At 49.5% G+C, this 21051-nt stretch overlaps 1 protein-coding gene across 1 annotated transcript in view; it reads right to left on the bottom strand.

Moving 5' to 3' along the window:
• DOCK11 (dedicator of cytokinesis 11) overlaps nucleotides 1-21051 on the bottom strand; it is a 120894-nt gene that overhangs the window by 25526 nt on the left and 74317 nt on the right. The window contains exons 31-42 of the mRNA XM_065410821.1: nucleotides 19364-19542; nucleotides 18056-18172; nucleotides 16638-16713; nucleotides 15236-15348; nucleotides 13531-13642; nucleotides 12409-12475; nucleotides 11810-11857; nucleotides 11013-11155; nucleotides 10245-10360; nucleotides 7896-8033; nucleotides 2766-2948; nucleotides 1152-1265 (exon numbers count right to left, since the gene is read on the bottom strand). Coding sequence (XP_065266893.1) covers nucleotides 1152-1265; nucleotides 2766-2948; nucleotides 7896-8033; nucleotides 10245-10360; nucleotides 11013-11155; nucleotides 11810-11857; nucleotides 12409-12475; nucleotides 13531-13642; nucleotides 15236-15348; nucleotides 16638-16713; nucleotides 18056-18172; nucleotides 19364-19542 — 1406 coding nt within the window. The remainder of the gene's footprint in view (nucleotides 1-1151; nucleotides 1266-2765; nucleotides 2949-7895; nucleotides 8034-10244; nucleotides 10361-11012; nucleotides 11156-11809; nucleotides 11858-12408; nucleotides 12476-13530; nucleotides 13643-15235; nucleotides 15349-16637; nucleotides 16714-18055; nucleotides 18173-19363; nucleotides 19543-21051) is intronic.

The raw sequence follows: 21051 nt of genomic DNA, 5'->3' as shown, positions 1-21051 counted from the left end.
CACTTCCCACCGCTGCCAGTGAGTGCGGCAGAGTAGAGCAGGCTGGGGCCAGGTTGCTCCACTTCCCGCCGCTGCCGATGAGTGCGGGGTCGCTGGGGGAACAGGTGGAATGGGGGCAGCCCGGGGGCGGAGCAGGGGAGAAGGGTATGAAGCAGGGCGGAGGGAGTTGTCCGGGGCCCCACTCCCCCCTAAGGATGGCCCTGCCCCTTGCAGTGGGGACCGGCCAAGGGATAGGGCTGGTCGCTGGTGCTGGTGCGTATGCAGCACGCAGCTGCCTAGGGCACCATGAAATTTGTGCGCTGTGTATGCTGCGTATGCCTAAGGACAGCCCTGTCCACATGTATAAAATACAGCCAGCAAAGAAAGCGTGGCTCAGTGAACTTCAAATGCACATTTACATTCCTGTGCAGAACAGAATTACGGATCTTTGCCTGTTACCTACCAATTCCAACAACCAGTTTCATTCTATCACAGGGCATAACTCTACTTAGGTTCTCCTCCTCTCCTGTCTTTAAGTAATATGAAAATTACGGTCTTATAAAACATTTCCCAGGTTTTTCCTTTCCTAAACTGGCAGTGACATATTGTAAAATGGGACCAGATTGCAAGCATTGTATATTAATATTTACGGAAGCAGACAGAATTTATTCATACTACTTTAGCACTAAGGCTTTTGCTTTCCAAAAAAGGTAGACTGCAAAGCAAAAATAATATGGTGATCATTTCACCTCTTTTACACAGAGCGACTGTCTCCATTTTTTATTTTTAATGGTTAGCTTTATTACACGAGAAACATCTGGTCCTCTCTTCCCTCCCTTTGCTGGAAATTCTTGGAAAGATCTTTGGATGACCAGAAAGTGATACTATACAAAGCTGTAACCTCAACAGTTCTCCCTCCCACCCAGCTGCAATAAACATGACAGTTAGCCTGACACAGCTCTCACAGTCATTGAGTGAGAGCTCAAATCGCCGCGGCCAAAATGCTTGTTTGCTCTCACTCGACACACATAGTTCGGCAGAGGGTTACAGGAGTAAACAGTAGAAATACATAACATTCAATCTTTAAATACGATCTCTGTGTACATTTCCCAGACCATGTACTTGGTGGTGGTAGTGCAAACTTATTATTTGTTTTAATTCATCAAACTTACCTTCATGGGCCTGTCACTGTTTGCAAAATTATTAATAATGAATAGCGACTCCTGGAACCTCGATCCTCCATTTAGTGCCACATCTGCTATTAACTGGCTCACTGCAATTATTATCTGTTGGAAAAGGGACAGGTTCTCATCCATGTGCTTTGTTGTCACAATTGTATAAAAAGACGTTTGTGAGTCAAAAATCTTTCAAACAGAATGAATATCATTAATCGTAACTAGGGCTCCGTGTCTGCGACCGCTGTGACTTCTGCAGCGGCAGCGTGGCTGACCCCAGGGCTGCCCAAGCACCAGCTGCTGTTGGAGAGGCCTGGGACCAGCTGCACCGGCTGCTGCTCTGGGCAGCTGGCCCTGGGGACCACCTGAGCAGCGACCAATATGGGTGGCCCAGGGGACCACCTGAGCAGTGGTCCTGGGGGCGGCGGGAGCAGCTGCAGCTCGGTGGCTCCTGGCAGTGGTCCTGGGGCGGCCGGAGCAGTGGCTGGCCTCCCGTGGCTCCCCGCCCCAGCGGTGGCCTGAGTGGCAGCAGGTCCCCCCGGCAGCTGGTGCTGTGGGCCCCCCAGGGCTGCCTTCCCGCAGCTGGTGCCATGGGCCACCAGGCTCCCCCCCCCCGCCCTCCAAGATTCAGTCAGGGGTATTTGTGGTATAAGTGATTCTTTGTTTCTTGCCCGTGACCTGTCTATGACTTTTATTAAAAATACCCATAATTAAATCGTAGCCTTAATCCTAACCAGTCTCATTTCCTTGTTTACTCTTCAAAATCTGATGATTATTAAAGCAGGACGTAGTCCTGCTGTCAGAACAGCACATTTTAGGAGTAGGACTGGAACAAGCAGACTACAAGTCCTGGGCAGGAGTTACTAGATGCTATGTTATATTTCTCTCTTTTGTGATTTATCACAGCTTGTAGCCCATCTGCTACTCTGGCGGCTTTTATCATGACTGAAAACAACAATACAACAAAAGCCAGAAACAACCCCCCAGAAGAATTCCTCCCCCAATCCAACAGGCAGGACTTTCCCCACCTGACCATGGACAATCACCCCCGGTCTCTTCACCGGTCTCTTGGCAAAGAGGCGAGCCTTGCAAGCATATGCTGAAACTCAATCCTCTCATCCATAAGGACCCTGGGCCAAATCCTGAAATCACGACTTAGACCAAACTCCCGGGGAAATCACTGGAATCAATGGGATTTCTGACCAGATAAGGACTGCAAGATTTAGCCTTCTTAAAAAAAGTCAAACTCCTTCTCAGACTCCCTGATGAATAGGACAGGCTGAGGTTGAGAAATCCCGGTAATACCCAGGAGTTCTGGGTTCTATTCCTGGCCCTGCCTGTTGAGCGACCATGGGCAAGTCACTGCCCTGCTTGGTGCCTCACTTTCCCCAGCAATTAAATGGGGAGGGACGACACTGATCTCCTTTGTAAAGTGCTTTGAGATCTGCTGATGACAAGCGCTGGACGACAGCGAGGGCCTAGTGTTAATATTTTAATCTCTCATGCTGAAGATCAGAGTCACGCTGGACACATTCTCTGTCTTTGCAGGACTCAGACCTGGAGATTAAGCACTGAGGTGCCCCACTGCGCAGCAGTTCACCTTTCACTGACCTGCAGGTGTGTTCTCAGAAAGGTTTTCCTTTTAGTGAACTCAAAGTTGTTCCTCATCAAAAGATACAGGAGTGCCGATGCCTCGTTCCTGGTGGAGGCTAGCTTCGAGGTGCAGCACTTCAGGACCTCATAGCACAAGGCTGCACACATGGTCACCCTTCCTTTGAAAAATGCTGAGGGAAACTTAACAAGAAGTGTGCCAATGTTAGAAACACACCCAGTACACACACAGACACATGCGCACACGCAGGCCCATGCTTTGTCTTCACGTCTGAATGCAAACGGGCCTAGATTGGTGTTTGGCTCCTAGAAATCCTCATGGGAATGAATTTCAGGGTCTTATTTCTAATTGCTGAATGTTTATAGAATGCCCTAATTATGTGTGGAACTCTGGAGACACACATCCTGTCCTAGAGCTTGAAATCTCCATCAGATCCCCCCAAACGGAGCTCGCAGACAAAGGAAGCCGTAGGCCAGGGAAGGGTGAGGGTTAAAACAAACACAGACTGTTACCCTGAGGAGGAAGTATATCAGAGCAGCAGGAGAGGAATAGCAGCAGCTAGGAAATTTGTAATCCAAGCAAATCTCTAAATAAGAGTGAATTGTGGCTGAAGCCTTCTCTGCTGGCTGCCTGGAGTTGCAATCTGCTTCTTCCCCCAACTCACTGGGCCTGATGGTGGGAGCAGGGGTCAGAGCAGGGAAATGACCTGGAAGGAGGACAGGGAAGGGGGATGCATGCTACCTTCCAGCCCGCCACAAGGAAACCTCAGCAGGGAAGCTTCAGAGACGAGGCGAGCTCAGGGGTGGCACAAGGACCTTCCTCGTGGAAATGGTGAGGGCTACCTAGTCACTGAAGAGTGGGCAGGATTTGTCTGTGGGCCTGGACCACACGCAAGTGCTCAGAGTATGCCTGCCCTGCAGTCAAAAACCAGGCTCACCGCCGCAGCTGGCCTTGGGCTCGGGCTGCAGGGCTAAAACTTGCCGTGTAGGTGGGGAGGCTCCCAGAGCCTGGGCCCAAACATCTACTCTGCACTTCTTAGCCCCTGAGAACACAGCGATGCTGCAGCGAAAACCGAGTCTCGGCGCCTGGGCTGCGGGGCTGTCGTTCCCCCAGACACCACAGAGCAGTACTGGTTGACAAAGTGTCAGGGGTCTCGCCCAGCGAGGGTGCGTCTATGCAGCAGCTGGGCAGTGCAATTCCCAGCGCGGCTGCAGCAGCCTGGGCTAATCATCTGAGTCCACTCCCCAAGGGTCAGGCCAGGCTGTACTCGGGTGGGTAGCCTGAGCCACCACCCATGCCACTACAGCCACACTGCTACTTTTACCGAGCTAGTGCGTGTCCATCTACCTGCGCTGGGTACCACCCGCCTGGCTGTTATGTAGATGCACCCTGCGTTGCCATCGGCATGAGCATTTTCAGCAGCTGACCCACCACCTCAGGCCTCAGCCACTTCCGCTAAGCATAGCGAGCCGAATGCCCCGTCTCACCCCAATTCAGGGGAATGCCACGGACTCGTCTCTTCTCTTGCTCTTCCTAGCAGAGGAGGAGGGGGCACCCTGGGGTGTGCAGGTGGATCCGAGCGGAGTAATTTGCTGAGGGGATGGGAACTTGTGAGCGCCGTTAAAGGTTGTATTCAGTGGCCAGAATATTGGGCCGACATTTTAAAAATGTCCATAAGGAAATGAACTGTGGGGATGCCACTGTGGAGCGCTAGTATCAGAGGGGTAGCCATGTTAGTCTGGATCTGTAAAAGCAGCAAAGAGTCCTGTGGCACCTTATAGACTAACAGACGTATTGGAGCATGAGCTTTCGTGGGTGAATGCCCACTTCGTCGGATGCATGTAGTGGAAATTTCCAGAGGCAGGTATAAATATGCAAAAGCAAGAGTCAGGCTAGAGATAACGAGGTTAGTTCAATCAGGGAGGATGAGGCCCTCTTCTAGCAGTTGTGGAGCTCTAGGCTTTCTGCCGCCACATGATTTCTGAGCAACTTGCTCAGCTTACAAGAGGCTGTTTGGTTTATTTTTTAATTTGATTAAGTAAATGGTAATCTCAGCCCCACCAGGGACTGTGGCTGCATCACGGTATTATTTGTCAAAGAAGAGTCAACAGCCGAAAGATCACATATTTCCTACGCGACGGACAGACTGAACCATTGGTAGGGGAGCTCTGATCTCCTCCTATGCTCGGGGCAGGTCTCTTAGTTGAGTTGGTAATACAAATAGTAATTATAGCACCTTATACTGAGCGAGACAGCAGATAAGCCTTACATTCATTGTCTTTGGCCAAAATCAACATTTTAAGGGAAAAAATGGGGAAAAAGAGAAAATAAACACCAGTGTAATAGTAAAGCGCTAACAAAGTGTGTACACAGGAACGAATGATTAAAGATTAACTGCTGCTAACTGTAGCATTGCCCTCTTCCACTAGCAAAGGCAGGAGATGAACCTCAGTTCAAGCATTTCTACTAGGCAGCTCCCCTACGATCAAGTTTAGTCAACAGTGGGCTGAGAGGATTAGTGGGTGAGGTATTTATATTAGGTATTGTTTCTGGCCCGCCGGCATGGCGTTATTCCACACACAACCCTGAGACCTGCAGGAATGTGTAGTCTTTGGCTGCCACAGAAAGTTCAGAGATTCTTTTCCGTGTCTAGAATACTCGTCAGTCACTCCTTCAGCGTGTCAGCCGTGGGAAGGCAGCTCTCGGCCAGACAAAGAGAAGCCATTCCCCCAAAAGGGGGGAACTTGGCTGTTCCCATCTATGGGGCAGATCCTCAGTGGGTGTAAATTGTCCTAGATCCACTGACTTCAGAGGTGCCACCCCAATGAGTTCTGAGTGCCCGTCGGCAGAGGGGCATCTAGATCCTCGTGTCTGGAAGTGCTGAAGAGGTGCCAAGGGACCCCCAGCTCAGCATGCTTTGGGTCCAGTGGGGTTCTGCCTTGCAGCACACAGCCCACGGCATCCCTGATGCCCCACAGAGGGACCACAAAGGGAGTGGTTCCAAGGGACATCTGAACAACATCCATGGAGAAAGTATCTCCATGCTGGGCCTGACTAGAGGAGTAGCCCAAGGTGCCCTTAAAGTAGCCAGAGAATTTCCCCTGTGCTGCGGGAAAAGCCTCCTGAGCCAGGCCCCACCTGGCATAAGGAGAGGGAGGAAGCGTGCCAGGCCAGAGGGGTGAGAGAGACAGAGCTTGGGCATGGTGGAGCAGGGCTCGGCTACTCCTGACTCTCCACTGGCAGGAAGTTCTCAGGGACCTTTGCCAGTGACAAAAGTTAAAGCTGCTCCCCTGCAGCTTTAAGTTACACCAAGGCCAGTGGACAAGGATTAGGGATTTGCAACCAGCTCCCCTTATCCCCACTCTCAGCTGCACTTGGACATAGTAGAGAATCAAGCCTGATGTGGATCAAGTGAATTAGCCCCTTAAAATACACATTTCCTTCAGAATCCTTCATTCTAGGACCACTCCCGAATAGGAGATGTGTATTTTATGTCAGCATTCTCCCCAGCCACTTGGGGCTGACAGCAACCAAGAGCATAAACCATTAAGAATAATTGATTTGTATTGAGTTTCCACTAAGGAAAGAAACAGAGCTTTTTCTTCCTTTTCTTTTTTAAACAATGAAGCACCGCGTGAGCTCAGTTTTCTTGCGCCAGTTCTGTTCTATGTCTCTTCCTGGTTGTGTTGCCAATTTGAGTTTAGTATAGAAGGGAAGACTTTTGAGACAACAAGCGATAAAATGTATTTACTATGGGTGAAATTAAAAAGATGTTTTCCCTAACGACTCACCATGACAGGAGGCTCTTTCCTGCTTCATTACCGTTATCTCTGTGCTAAAGGAGGTGTGTTAAAGTAGGAGGTAACATACACATCCAAGTTGCAGCAGAGCCACAACCAGAATACACCATAGTGGGAACAAAGTTACTGGTGATGGTGTGCAAACCAAAATCGACATGCTGGGACTTTCAGATCCCATAATAAGTTTGCAAACAGAAAAGCCAACCTTGTACCTGCCTTTGAGAGACAATTGCCCTGGCCACTTTAGAGTCACTCTGCAGTTAGAAATGACCTTTAAAATCCAACACAGGTAGGACAAGGATGCTTGGAACCCATGCGGTTACAGCTGGCAGAGAAAACACTTCCTTGCAGATACTATCTACTGGGTCTGTATCTCTCATTTTACAGAAGCAACGTATTGCAGGGGAAATGAGAAAACTTCACTAAAATAATTTTGCAAGTTTCTGAAAATATATCAGCCAATTTCAGCACTGCTGCAGATGGTCAAGACTCCACTGAAGTCAACAAGTTACCCTCATGGACACCAGCAGGGAACTTGGCCCACCGTAGTTTTCACTTTGCTTTGGAACCCATGGGCATAACGCCTTAGCTCTGGGGTAACTCTCCGGGAGCTCGGGGTCTTGGAATCTCGTAAGGAGATCCAGCAGGGCTGGTGTGGATTTGCCTGTTCGTTTGAACTGCATAACAATTGGCTGGGAAGGGAGGAAGTTGCTGTGTTCAAACACAACCTTGGGCCGCTTTTGTGCAAAACGGAACTATCGGAATGTTGAAAAAGCTGCCGGAGAAAGTGAGCGCGTTGCTACCTCCCATAGATGCAGCAGGGCCTGAGTGCTAGTCCCACCCCGGCGGCTAACTCGTTTTAACGCTGCCTGTTGGCACAAATGCTTCAAGGAAGAGCAACATTTTGGTGGGACTGATACTGAGCTCTTACAGGATCTAGGGAACACCACGGAGGTCAATGGACTTACTTCAGAGTCACACTTGTGCACATTCAGTCAGAGTCAGGACAGCCTCTTTAGCTCCTGGTGATGTCCCCTGGTATTTTACCCAGCCCTGATGAGTGTCAGTACATTGATGACCTCTGTTTAAAGTTAGACGACTCCATCTAGCCCTGCTGATCCATTACCTCCAAGCAGCACAGGCCAGCAGTGAAAGTTGGGGTAGGACTGTCCGTCCGTCCGTCCCCCCCGCCGCCTGTACGAATTCTAACCGGAACCTTTAAAGCTGTCCCACCTACCCAGTGACATCTCGTAATGGTCAGTAGGGGCGGGAGCACAGTTTAAAGGTTTGGGGGCACAGGACCGCCTCACGCGTCACCTCTGCACCTACCTTGCTAATGAAAGCTCTCAGGGAAGCAAAGACATGCTTCAGAGCCGCTTCTGACTGCCCGTTTTTGAGAAAGGCGAGATGAATATCAAAAACCTTTTTCATGAGTGGATTATGGCCGTCGTTGTTTAAGAGCTGGTTCTGGAAAGCAAGGAGAGAATTCATTCTGCAGAAATACCCAGCGTGTGTGCCTCAAAAAGCCAGTTCCCTACCTTTCGTAACAGTTATTCTTCGAGATGTGTTGCTCATGTCCATTCCATTCTAGGTGTGTGCGCACCCACATGCGCGGCCATCAGAGATTTTTGCCTTAGTGGTATCCGTAGGGTAGGCCGTTGCGCCCTCTGGAGTGCTGCGCTCATCCGTCGGTATATCAGGAACCACCAGCCCTACATCCTCTCAGTTCCTTCTTGCCGGCAACTCCAACAGAGGGGCAGGAGGGCGGGTAATGGAATGGACATGAGCAACACATCTCGAAGAACAGTTACAGAAGTTAGGTAACCGTTTTTTCTTCTTCGAGTGCTTGCTCATATCAATTCCATTCTAGATGACTCACAAGCAGTTTCTACGGAGGTGGGCTCGGAGTTCACGGTCTTACAGCTTGCAGCACTGCTCTGCCAAAGCCAGCATCCTCTCAAGCTTGCTGGGTAAGCATGTAATAAGATGTAAAGGTGTGGATGGATGACCAGGCAGCGGCCCCGCAGATATCCTGAATCGGCACCTGGACCAGGCGCCTTTCATCCTGTCTGCCACCACAATGAACAACTGCATTGACTTGTGAAATAGCTTAGTATTGTCGATGTAGAAGGCAAAGTGCCCTCCTGAGGTCCAGGGCGTGCAACTTGTGCTCCTCTTCCGATTTATGAGGCTTCAGAAAGATGACAGGTAAGCATATGTCCTGGCCGGCATGGAACTGTGAAACTACCTTGGGCAGGAACGCTGGATGTGGCCACAGCTGGACCTTGTCCTTGTAGAGCACCGTATTGGGTGGCTCGGAAGTAAGCGCCCTGATCTCAGAGACCCTGCGGGAAGATGTTATCGCAACCAGGAACAAAACCTTCCAGGAGAGAAGAAGAAGAGAGCAGGAAGCCAAAGGTTTTAAGGGGGGACCTATGAGCCGCAACAGCACAAGGTTGAGGTCCAAGGGAAGGGACGGGATCCCTGACGTGCAGGTAGAGATTCTCCAGACCTTTCAAAAACCATCATGTCATGAGCGAAGACTGACCTGCCCTAGAGCAGAGGTTGGAAGGCCAAAATAGCGGCCAAGTGGACTTTGATTGAAGACAGGGACAACCCCTGGAGCTCAAGGTGTAGAAGATAATCCAGGATCGCCTGCAGTGAGGCCTGCTCGGCCCAGATACCCTGGTCCAAGGTCCAGCATGTGAACCTTTTCCACTTGGCCAGGTAGGTCACTCTGGTGGAGAGCTTTCTGCTACCCAACAAGATCAGTTGGACACAGGCCGCTGAAGTAGAACCACCGCTAACCCTTGCTAGGCAAGGGAAAGGTGCTCCGACCAACCACCACGGGCACTAAGAAGGAATTGAGAGGGTGTAGGGTCGGCGGCACCTAATATACCAACGCCTGAGCGCGGCACTCAAGAGGGCGCCACAGCTGACCCTACAGATACCACTACGGCAAAACTCTCCGATGGCTGCGCATGTGGGCACGCGCACACCTAGAATGGAATCGACATGAGCAAGCACTCGAAGAACAACTGTAAGTGACTAGGATAAGTGACTGCATAACAGAACATACCATTTCTTAAGCCACACAAATAATAGTTCTACAGCGACCTGGGTAAATAAGTACAGACAAATGATGGTAGAAAAATGGGAAGTCCCCCCAAAGCTATATTATTTGGTCAGAGATTTTATTTTCTACACTAGATAAAAAGTCAAACGATATTACCACATTTGCAGAAGTAACTTCAAAAGCTGAGCCACTTATCTGTTACCTCTCTCACCGCAGCTCTTAAAAACACAACAAGCTTGTAGTTGTGTAGCACTTTTTACACGGGCTGGGATCTGGCCCCAGAGAAGTAGGTGCTCTAATTTGACTAACTACACAAAGCACGGGCAATACTGTGCATGAGTTTTTGGCTTTTACTATTTGTTTGAATTCCTAAACACGCCTACCAGCTGGATACATGTACTTATTTTATTGAACTAACTCTGTCAATAAAAGTATAAATGCCTAAGACTCAGCTCGGGTTTTCTTTTTTTGCACTTTACTTCCCTGTGGTCCATCTTTATGGTAGTGAGCACAAAGGAAAAGAACAAAATAACATGGGAGAGCGTTCAGTCTAACACAGGGTTTGCAAATCGACTAGTGCTAATGCGGATTTCAATGCTCACCTTGAAACACTGGGTGAAGAAAGAAATGGTGTCCAGGACCGTTAGGGAAACTTCTGTGGCTGTATTGCCTTCCAGTAAGGCCTGGTGCACAATGTCTGCTTCGGAGGTGCCAGCATCTGGGAGCAGGAAGTAAAGGAAAGTGATGGAACCAGCAGGTTCTCTCCTTACCCACGGCAGACAAGGGCAGCATCGTCACCACGCGGAGGGAAGCTTGTGAGTGGCCTCTTGCCACTTCCCTCGGCCCCCAAAACAGATGCAACATGACATCCCCATCCATCAGCTGCCTCTCCAAGATGGATTCCTGGAGCAGAAGTGGGGCAGGCTCTCTCATGGGGGAGGGGGGACGTTCACCCACGTGAAGAAGGGCCAATACAAGGCCTATACCCCACTTAAGCCCCGTTGGCATTGGCCTCATGCTGGGAATCTGCACGGGGTGAACACCACGCAGGATGCAGCATTCCTGTCTGCTCTGCTCTCTCACTAACACCAGAGCACCATCTGTCCCTACCGGCAACCAGGAATTGGAAGCGAGATCGGAAGAGGAAAATTCCATCTACAGACTAAACAGGGGTGATTTTTAACACACCCTTTGGAATGAAGCCCCCGCCACACCCCACAGTTCAAAGGTCTGCAGGGAAGAGAGGGAATCGGTGTAAAGACGCAAAGCCGAGCAGCCCGAGGCAACCAAAGGGAAGTGACGTCACAAGTGGCCACACGCAATCGTCTAATACGATAAAACGACGTTACCAGCCCCGTCGCCGTACATACTGTGATTGAGCGTAAATGAACTTTCCAAGCTGCTCAGGTGCTGCAGTCGGGCCTGCATCAGGCCAGCTCGGCTGCGAAAGGCAGGCATGGTCTGCGATTTCCTGTCAGCTCCGACATGCTTTGATAGCCAGGCATCGTGAACCCTGAAAGGAGAACCCAAGCTGCAGACTAGGATGCATTACCATTGGAGTGTGAAGCAGGGAGACCCGAGTCCAATCCGCTTGTCAAGCTCAGGCCAATACCAAGCAGGGCTTAACGTGGTACCTGGAGCAGGCAACAAAAACCCGCAAGGACAGCCTGTCCCTGCTGGCCCAACGGAGCACTCTGCCAATTAGCCCCAGCGGCGGGTCTGTCCCTCAAACTCTAGGATAACCAGCAACGAAGGGGTTGCTTTGCAGCACCTCTGAGAATCAGGCCCCGAGCTAGACTTGTGAACTGAGAACCACCACTTGTCTTTCAAAACTTGCGGCTTCACGCTAGCAGAAAGCTATAAAAATAAATCTCAGTGGAGGGCTGGCGGGGTCAGAGAAACGGCTGGGAAGTTGAGCTTTACCAGTGAGAGCTGAAGTTGCCCTCTGCTGAGCCGGAGGAAAAGAGAGAGCACTGAGCGAAGTGTAGCTTCTCTCCTCTGTTAAAAGCGGAAGGGAGCCCCCCACTTCCTCTCCCTGGCTGGGGTGAGCAGGGCTCCCAACAGCTCCCTCTCCCCGCACTGGACCCGCTCCCCTCTACATTCTCATGTAGCCACCATGGGGCAGGTGGCGTGGGGGAAGAAACCACTAGCAAAAAGAGTACAATACCTGGCTATATTTCTCTTCCCCGCGTATCTGAAGTGGAATAAACAGACTCTAGAAAGAAAAACATTGTAAATGTCAGGAAGGAGACTGAACTGTTTCACTTGAACCAGTACATGTCTGGGTGTGTGGGTTTGGGTGTCTGTATTTTAACCCTGTGCTCAGCGTGTAGGCCCTCAGCCCCTCCAAACACACTCCTATCTACTCCCCCATCTGTGCCGCCAGACACAACAGAAAGTGAGACTGCACTGGTATTTCCAGAGCCTTTGATGTGATCACCTTCTCTTGTTATGCAATGGAACGCTCTTCGCACAGAATCAGCGCCGATCACCGTCAGCTTGCCAGCCCGGCCTCACATATTTAACACTGCTCCTCTGGGGCTGTTACCCTACAGTCTGCAATGGCTGACCCTAGATCATTCCTCATGTGAAGCAATATTATATCAAACTACTTTTCTACCTCCTGGTAGGCTGCATCTTGTGTGGAACGGAGCAGCATGTACCAGGTACAGTGCATGGAGGGATGGTTTCATTTTACCTGCCTATGTTCTATAACAAACATATCACGCGCAATTCGAAGCATAGATTCAATCTCCTGTTACTTACTCCAGAAGTACGAGGACATTTATCAGCTCATGGGGGGATATTTTGTTCCAATAGGTGAGAAGTGTATCTGAAAACGAAACAAACCCGCTAAGAATGTATAACAACATTTGAGACCGTCACAGAGGGTCTTTGCAGGCTAAATCAGCCTGTGACCACTGGCCTGTGGAAATCTCTCTTTGCAGCCACACAAGCATGTGTCTTTTCGGACTGGCCATTTGATTCTTCACCTCCCTGGAGGCCTTTGCCCAAGCCTGCTCGTCCAATGCAATGGTGCAGGGAGCTGCAGTGAACGTGTTTCCAGCCCTGGAGGGGAACAGCCCCTAAGCTGCCCTCCTCCAGCAGTCAGGGTCAGACGCTCCCCTTCCCCACTGACGCATTTTTGAAAATGATGAAATAAGACAGAGCTGAGCAAATCCAGGATCTGCCTGTCCCCCCAGTGATGGATGTGGTACCCACGGGCTTGCCCTCTTTCCTGTGATGGGAGCTCCTCTACCTAACCAGGCTCCAGCTGGGATCCCTCCGCTCCCCCCTCAACTCAGCAGTGTGGGAAGGGCCGGGGTTCGCAGCCCCTGATTCTAGTCCTAGGCCTTGGCAGCCCCAGCTGGCTGTGGGGGACGGCTGGGCTTAGCGAGGGGAGGTGCAGCCCTCCCCCCAGAAATGAGCTCACGGGTAACACGAGGGCCAGCCAACGAAAACCGAGGGCGCACAACCGGCACCCCCACTTCTTTGACGCCCCAACACACCCTGCTGAAATATATGGTACAGAGACCACCTGAGCAACGGTGCTTTACCAGACCCTGGGCTCATGCTGGTGTCTGAGTGGCACAGCCTGGGGTGGAGGACAAAGAGGGCGTCTAACTCCCAGCAGCCTCTCTAGGGCTGCCTGCGGGCAGCCCTGCAGGATCTCCAGGGTCTCTGCAGCACTGGGGATGCCCCCTCCTGCCCCCCACACTGGGGCCTGTCAGGTGAGGAAGCGTATGGCTGCTTCCGGTGGCCCCATATTGCTCCTGTCCTGGGGGAGATCCCCTCGCCTTTACGGCTGCTACCCGCCACGGCATACAGGGGCTGTGGTAGGGACCAGACCCGTCTCCCTAAGCACACAGTATGGTGAGCGTCACTAACCTTCAGAGACCATTTTAATGACGTAGAGGTAGCACATTAGGAGACTCCTGATCTCATACTGGTCCAGCCTACTGTGATGGGACACGTTACTCCTCGTGGAACTTCTCCGGCTCTAACCACCACAAAGATATGTGTTAGAGAACCATCCCGAAGCACAGAGAGCCGGGTCCCTGCTTTAATGGAGCCTAGGCTGCCCCTGACTTGAGGCTGCTTCCACCTGATGGCTAATTGGTGGCTTACGTGAAATATGCTAGTGGCTGCAAGCTGCGTGTTGGGGCGGGATGTTCCCAAGCCACCAGGAGAACAGGCAGGAGCTGGCACTTGCCGGGGTCTCGGCTGACAGAAGGGGAACGCAGAATGAATGATCCCCGCCATGGAGTGAGCAGAAAAACCGCACGCCCCCTCTTGGCTCCCTGGGCCGGTCAGTTCTGGCTGAAGCCCCACACAGATTTTTTTTAGCTGGGCCCCGGGGTCATACAGAACATTTTTAGTTGCTGATTTATTCTGGAACAGGCTGGGGCATGAGTCACTGCACAACACAGAATGAACATCACGCTGTTTGTATGTGCCAAATTCTACCTATTAAATCCACACACCACTCAATGCTGGAAAACAGGAGGGACACAGATGGCATCCGAGAACAGTGCACATACTACACCATGCAGCTCTAAAGACGTGCACCTCTGTTCCTGTAAACTGAACCCTGGGACATCACATCTATTAACAGAGAACTATTTTTCGGGTACTCTGAAAAACAAACCTTCTACCACTTGGAAGAGGACTCCTGGCTAAGCAGGGGCCCTTGACAAGAATTGTGCTAAAACCAACACTACTTGCTGCAAAGCAGAGTTGGATGTTCTCTCCAATGCGTAACACCTGGCTGAATAGGAATGGTTCAGTGCTCAAACACTTGGCAGAACTGGGGCTTCAGGACTCTTGGTGGGGATACTGGACCTTCACCAGGCCCCGCCTCTCCCACCGAGAAGCTCTGCAGACTCCCTTCTGAGTATGCACGGGAAGAACCAGTGACAGTTCCAAGAGCTTGCTCCTGTTGCCTTTTTAGTCACAGAGCATGTAGCAATTCCGCGTCCGCCCCAGTTACATGTGCAAATGCCTGCTGGTCACAGGAAAGCCGGGGCAAATCCCCAGTCTCTGTGCACGCAACTTGGGCTCAGGCAGGGAACTTGCATTCTTAAAATTTGGGGCCAGATTCTTCCCTGGGTCATTTGACCAACGTTATTTCCCGCGAAGCGAGGTGGTGGCTGCTTTTTAAACAGAGCTGCTTTTCCTACAGCTGTGTCCTCTCTGCGTCTTCTCCCCTGAAAGTGACGAGCATTGGCAGGCAAACACCATGGTGCTCTGCTTTCAGTCCACATACAGAACTCACCAGGCCTTGGTCAAACGTGCAGTGACCCATGGAAGTCAATGGGGATCTGTGTGTGTGTCAATCACAGCCCATGTAGAAACATTCCCTATGAATTCTGACTTTGACCTTTTATAAATCATTCACAGTGTTTTAGATCAATAGATTAAGGCACAATTAGATCATCTAGTTGGACCTCCTCTATAAAACACAAGTATCATTTTCTGTTTGCTTTAAAACTGGTTCGCAAGAGAACGATCAACATGGTGATTTTTTTTTTTTTTTTTTTTTTTTTGAACAGCCGAAATGTGCTATTGCTTTCTGTCATCCCACATGCATTACGTTTTCCCCGGTGTTGTACTGATCAGGAGAACTTGTTGCCCCTTCTGAACTCAGAGATCCTTTCGAGTCCTCTCTTTTCATACTGTGGCCGTTCGGAAGGGCTGTACCATAGCCTAAAGAAAAAGAACAAACCCACGCAGGCACAGTTAGCGACTACATACCACTGGGTAGGGGCTTCATGAAAGATGCCTGAAGAGATGGGTACATGACTTGCAGAGAACACATGGCAAGTGTACGAGTATCGCTGGAGCAATGACCAATCCAGAAAGAACTGATAGGGTCATGCAGAGTTTAGACAAAGACGTACAAAACTTTAAGAGGTTGTTGAACAGAATAGTAGTGTAATAATAGTAACCTCCTGAGGTCTCTTCCAACCCTAACATTCTATGATTCTATGTTCTGGCCCAGATTCTGTTCCACTTACTCGCACTGAGTAATACGTTAGTCCACTGGTAGTCCCATTGATTTCAGCGTGAGTAAGGGTGTCAGGCTCTGCCTTTTGACAATTGATTTGATAACTGTTGAATATTAACAATGGATCAGTTCCGCCAGCCCTTTCTCAGCTCCCACTGAATTTATCTGGGGAAGGAGGACGGCAGAGTTTGGCAGACCACCTATCTCCTGAGCATAATGAGGGAAATCTATTCTTTTAATACGTCTCGTGGCTTCCCCCAAGAACGAAGTCCTTTATAAACATTTAAGAAAAGTTTCCATCTAGCAATAATCACCCCTTGGAATGAATAATCTCATTGGTTCCGATACGGATGCTTAGGACACTGCGGGTAGGTCTACACTGCAGCTCGAGAGGCGGTCCCAGCCCCGAGAGGCAGACCTGCACTAGTGCTAATCTAGCTAGAACAACTGAAAAGGGCAGTGAAGCCATGGCAATACTTCAGGCCTTCAGGGAGGGCTGTACAAACCCGCTGGGACCCTAAGCACACACACACACGCGTTGTCTGCCTGTGCCGAAGCCAGTGTCGCCGCATCTTCACTGCTGCTTTTAGCTGTGCTAACTAGACTGAATTTAGCGTGGGTGTGCGTCCAGGAGCTGCACTCACACCTCCGTCTACCCTGGCTACCACGAGCAGTCCTACTGATTTCAACAGAGCTACTCAGGTGAAGCATGGCCAAATCTAGCCCTTGTAACCTTAAGGGCACAAAGTCCCTCACGAAGGGTGGGCATACTATTGTGCTGGGGAAGGAATAGAGCAGAACTCTGCCATTTTTAATCACTTAAAACTCTGGCCCATTGAAGACTAAGAGGACAGCCCACATTTGGTTTATTGTTCTCCTGTCTCCTTCCTTCTCTTGCTATGCATTTGGAATAATACAAGGAAAGTGCTGTTTGGTTCTACCAGCTGCTTTTAGTTTGTACTAGTGATACTTTAAATAACGCATTTACCTGTATCTTTCTCCACAATCAGACTCGATCTGTTTGAAGGGGATGTAAAATTACACAAAAACTCATCTCTCGATGCCTGCAAAACAACAGGAGATACGTGTGATGGAAAAGCGATGTCAAAGTATAACAGCAACTACCAACTAGATCAGCTTTGCAAATTTGGGATGAAAAATATTTAGTGTGACTAAAAAGAAAAAAAAAAATCTCCTCACTCACTTCTGCCAGGATGAGGATGAATACACTAGCAGAGTTGTTCAAGGAATAGTAAAGCATTTTTACAAATGTTTTGTTAATTTTTTTCTGTTGAAATGTTGACCAGCTCTAAAAATTTGATATTTTACTTGCCAGTCTAAAAAAAGTACTTGCCCTGAATAAATGGGCAGGGACAATTTGCAAGGCTGAGCTCACCCCGGGGCCAAGCTCAGATATGAATATGCAACTCCCATTGTAAATCCACGTCTGTGCGAGAGCAGGACTTGGTTTTACATTAACACATTACGACAACCCGCTTTCCTCAAATAATGACACTTACATAGGGTAGATCTCAAAAGAACGTGTTATAAACTGCAAATGAAAGGGCAAAGCAATCTCACCTAACAGTGCAGAGAGATTTATAGCAGAGTAGAAAAGGAATGTGAAATGAATGAAACAAGCGAGATCAAACTGGGCTATGGAAAAGAGAACACAGTTATTTGTTTATAAAGCAGGCTACTGGCAGTACATACTAAAAACTGCAGGTAGGGTGATAGAGCTAACGGAACGGGGGGGGTTGGTCCCCGCGGGAAGATCAGGCCCGGTGCTCTTGTGCCAGAGCAGGTGAGTCCAATGGAGCCAATCCAAGGGGGCAGGGCTACCCCTGGGACTAGACAGGCCTGCCGGAGGCTAAGAGGAGGAAGAGTGGCTGGGGCAGGTTGTGCCGGGGGAGAGGAACCACAAAGGAGTGGAGCTAACTCTGGTGTTGGGTTCCTGGAACAAGAGACCAGGTGCCCAAGAAGGTGGCTCTGGGGCCGGTGTTCCAGAAGGGAAGCAAAGGTGGCTGAGAACAGAGAACTGGCTGTGAGGCTGAAAGAGCAGGATTACCACAGACCCCTGGGAGTGAAGGCCATGAAACACTAGGACGAAGGGCGAGCCGAGGAACTGTTTGTGTGTGGAGTGTGCTTATGTACGGACAAATAAACCTATTTCAAGGAGACTGGGTCTGCCAGCGAGTGCTTAAGTTAGGGAGAAGCCCTGCTCTGTCACATATGGTGGGGAATGGGGGCACCTTGATCGGCCCTGAGACAAGGGGAGAGCGAGGTGGATCTTCGGTGCCCAGTGAAGAAGGGAAAAGAGGGGCACTTGGATGGCGGCCACTCTAGTCGAGCTAGAAATCCTGAGGAAGAGACCTGCCAATCCTCAGTGCACGTAGCGTTACTCACAGAATTAGACACGGCCGTACAGGAGTACAGGGTGTCCCGGCCAGCCACTCGCTGGATATTCTCTAAGAGCAGCGCGACCAGTGGCAGATACAGCTGGGCTATTTTTGCCTGCTGGTTCTGAAAGACAATAAATGGCACAAACTGTTAAGATAACCACCAATCTCTTCAAATGTGGGTGACACGGTTAAGCTCCTCAGCTTCTCCATGATGATCCCTGCTGATTGCTCTAGCCTAGAAAGAGTTAGCTACTGCTCCATCACTATCTTTAATATGTTTATTCGCACGACACCTCTGTGAGGCAGGAAATATGAATATCCCTCTTTTATAGATGGGGAACAGCAGGGCTAAGTGACATGCCCAACATCACACAGGAAGTATGTGGCAGAACAAGCAATTGAACCTGACTCTCCTGATCTCCGGCTGCACCTTAAGCACTAGACCATCCTTCTTCTAAATAAGAGAGGCCTGATTTGCACGATCACGGAGTACCCAGTAAGTGCCACTGAATTAACGAGTTGTGGCTTTTGTTCCCTTATCTTGCACTGAGAAGGGACAGGGAGCTTTTCCTTGATCTCACTGATTCTTACAACATGACTTGCCAACCGCTGAGCATTGCAGTGAAGAGTTTCTAAGCTACAGAAGTCGACAGAGATCAGCGAGAAGCAAAACAAACCTGATACCAAATGCCGACTGCCTAATTCCCCCCGAAAGAGAGAGGAGTTACGCTGGCAGAAATCCTACATCTCAGAAGTCACTGGCGGGAAAGTCATGGGGAAGCAGAACAGTTCCAACATTTAAAAATGTTTTACCATAAAACTGCTGGAGTAAGAGAGGCACCCTAAACACAATGTGGGCATTTCAAACCAAACCTCACCCAAATCCTTTTACCGTAGTGTGAGATCGACTGGTCAGAAAAACATCAAGCTACCTTAGAGAAATAGAGATTGGTTCTCTCTCCAGATTACTGCATATTTAATACAAGGATGCTAAATTAAGTCCTAGTCCAGCAAAGCACATGCTTAACTTTAGGTAGCCCATGGCTAATCACATGCTTAAGTACCTTGTTGGATCAGGGCCTTATCACCTTAACGCTCAATATGGCTAAAACCAATGGGAATAACTAACTGAAGATTAAGCTATTTCCATCTTGAACTTTCCCCATAACACAGTGAAGCTCCTGTCAATTATTCAGAACTGGTCTTTAAAAAGTGATAAAATACTAATGAACTGTTCAAAACCAAAAGTTTGTTGTGTGTCTTTGCATCGAACCCAAAGACACGCTGAATCGTCAATAAAGTCATGCCTTACCTTGTGCTGGTATCTATTGTCAAACGCATGCTTTATTAACAGATTCTTTAACACAGTGATGGCTGTAAGTCTGATATCATAATTGTCCTGCAGAGCAAGAGCGGTTTCCCTCAGTAGCATCCCCACCAAGAAGTGATGCCTGCAATACTCATCGGTTAAATTGTATTCAAGATTTACATCTGCAACAAAACAGAAAAACACTGAACAGTGCTCGCAATATTTTGTTTTAGAGAAAGAAAACACAATCATGATATATTCGTAATACAGATACCGCCCCCTCTGTAAAGCGTTCTCATGTTGGTGTGATTCAGTGACTATGAACAGCCCTGTAACTTTTGTAACCATTATTCAATGCAGCAACATTTTGATTAAGACTGAACTGACCAGAGGTTTTGCCCACCGACTTCAATCACATAAAAGGTCACAGACATCCACTAGCGCCTCCTGTTTAGGTTAAACATTGATATTTGCTTCTCTCTTTCATGACAATGTTTTGCCAGCGCTGGACCTAAAGGTCCTCAGAGAGCCTTGTTAAATTTACCTCTCCAGGGCCCAGTTCAGCAGAGTTTTACTGAAGTCCTAGAATCACAGAGAACAGAGATGGAAGAGATTTGCTAAGATCCAACGATACTTAGCACCGGGGGACTAGCCCACTCGCGGGGTTATAATAATGACACAGCATCTTTCTGGGGCTGTTTATGCGACTGCGAACTAACAAGCAAGCGAGAAGCTCGCATCCTGGAGTGAGTGTGGCACTCTGCGGGCGATGGCGAATGGGTGGTGGAATGAGACACATCATGGCAGTGATGCCTAGTTTCAATAGGCCACTTGGCGCAGCGGCTTGGGAAGGAATCTGCACACTGAGTCAGGACACTGGTTTATTTTGCATCCCCAATGGCAGTGTTGCCTCCTTCAGCCCAGGTCAGACAGCAAAGGAAAAGGTTCTAATACTCCAGAGTCCCAATACACAGGAGACAGCTTCTTGCAATTACTGTACAAGATCAAGCTGCAGGAAGAGCTAAAACATACGGGAGGCACATGAGGACACACCTTCACTGCCCATCCCTGTCCCTGCTGCTGGTTTATAACACCAGGCTTTTTCAATATGCCCCCGAGGGCCTGGGGAGCTAACCGGGCAGTGGGGTTAATGCCCTGCTTGCCAGGAGCTGTGATGGCTTCACCTCTGCCAGCAGACATCTTTTGCTATTCCTGACTCACAGCCTCTGCAGCACGGCCACCAAGGAGCAATGCAGCCCAGCATTTCACTGCTTAGGGCGGTTCAACTTCACCAAGGCCACCTCTTGTTGTGCTCTCCCCTAATGCACGCACACACACACAGTCTGCATAGCCCGCAAGCTCCCAGTCTTGTGGCCTTCCCCCAGAGCGGACAGCCACCTTGTTTTTGGCTCAGATGCCTTTTGGAAACTCCCACAAGTGTGGAAGGCTCCCCTGATACACCTGATTAGGCCTGGGGTGTCTAGACCGCTTTGAAAATCCCACACTATGTTTTCCAACAGCTGTGTCATGCTGCTTACAGAAATAATAGGTATTTTAAATTCTGCTGGTCCATATCGTCCAATACAACATTAATTGAACTGTGAATTCTTGATTAGGAGAAAACAGAAAGCAAGCTGGAGAAGCTATCTAGCATTGATTGTTAATTGTTTTAGTAAAAGTCTACGTCTATT

This window comes from Emys orbicularis, chromosome 9 (assembly GCF_028017835.1).
Source record: "Emys orbicularis isolate rEmyOrb1 chromosome 9, rEmyOrb1.hap1, whole genome shotgun sequence".
Taxonomy (NCBI): Eukaryota; Metazoa; Chordata; order Testudines; family Emydidae; genus Emys; species Emys orbicularis.
The sequence above is the reverse complement of the archived record's forward strand: the minus strand, read 5'-3'. Positions and strand labels throughout refer to the sequence as shown.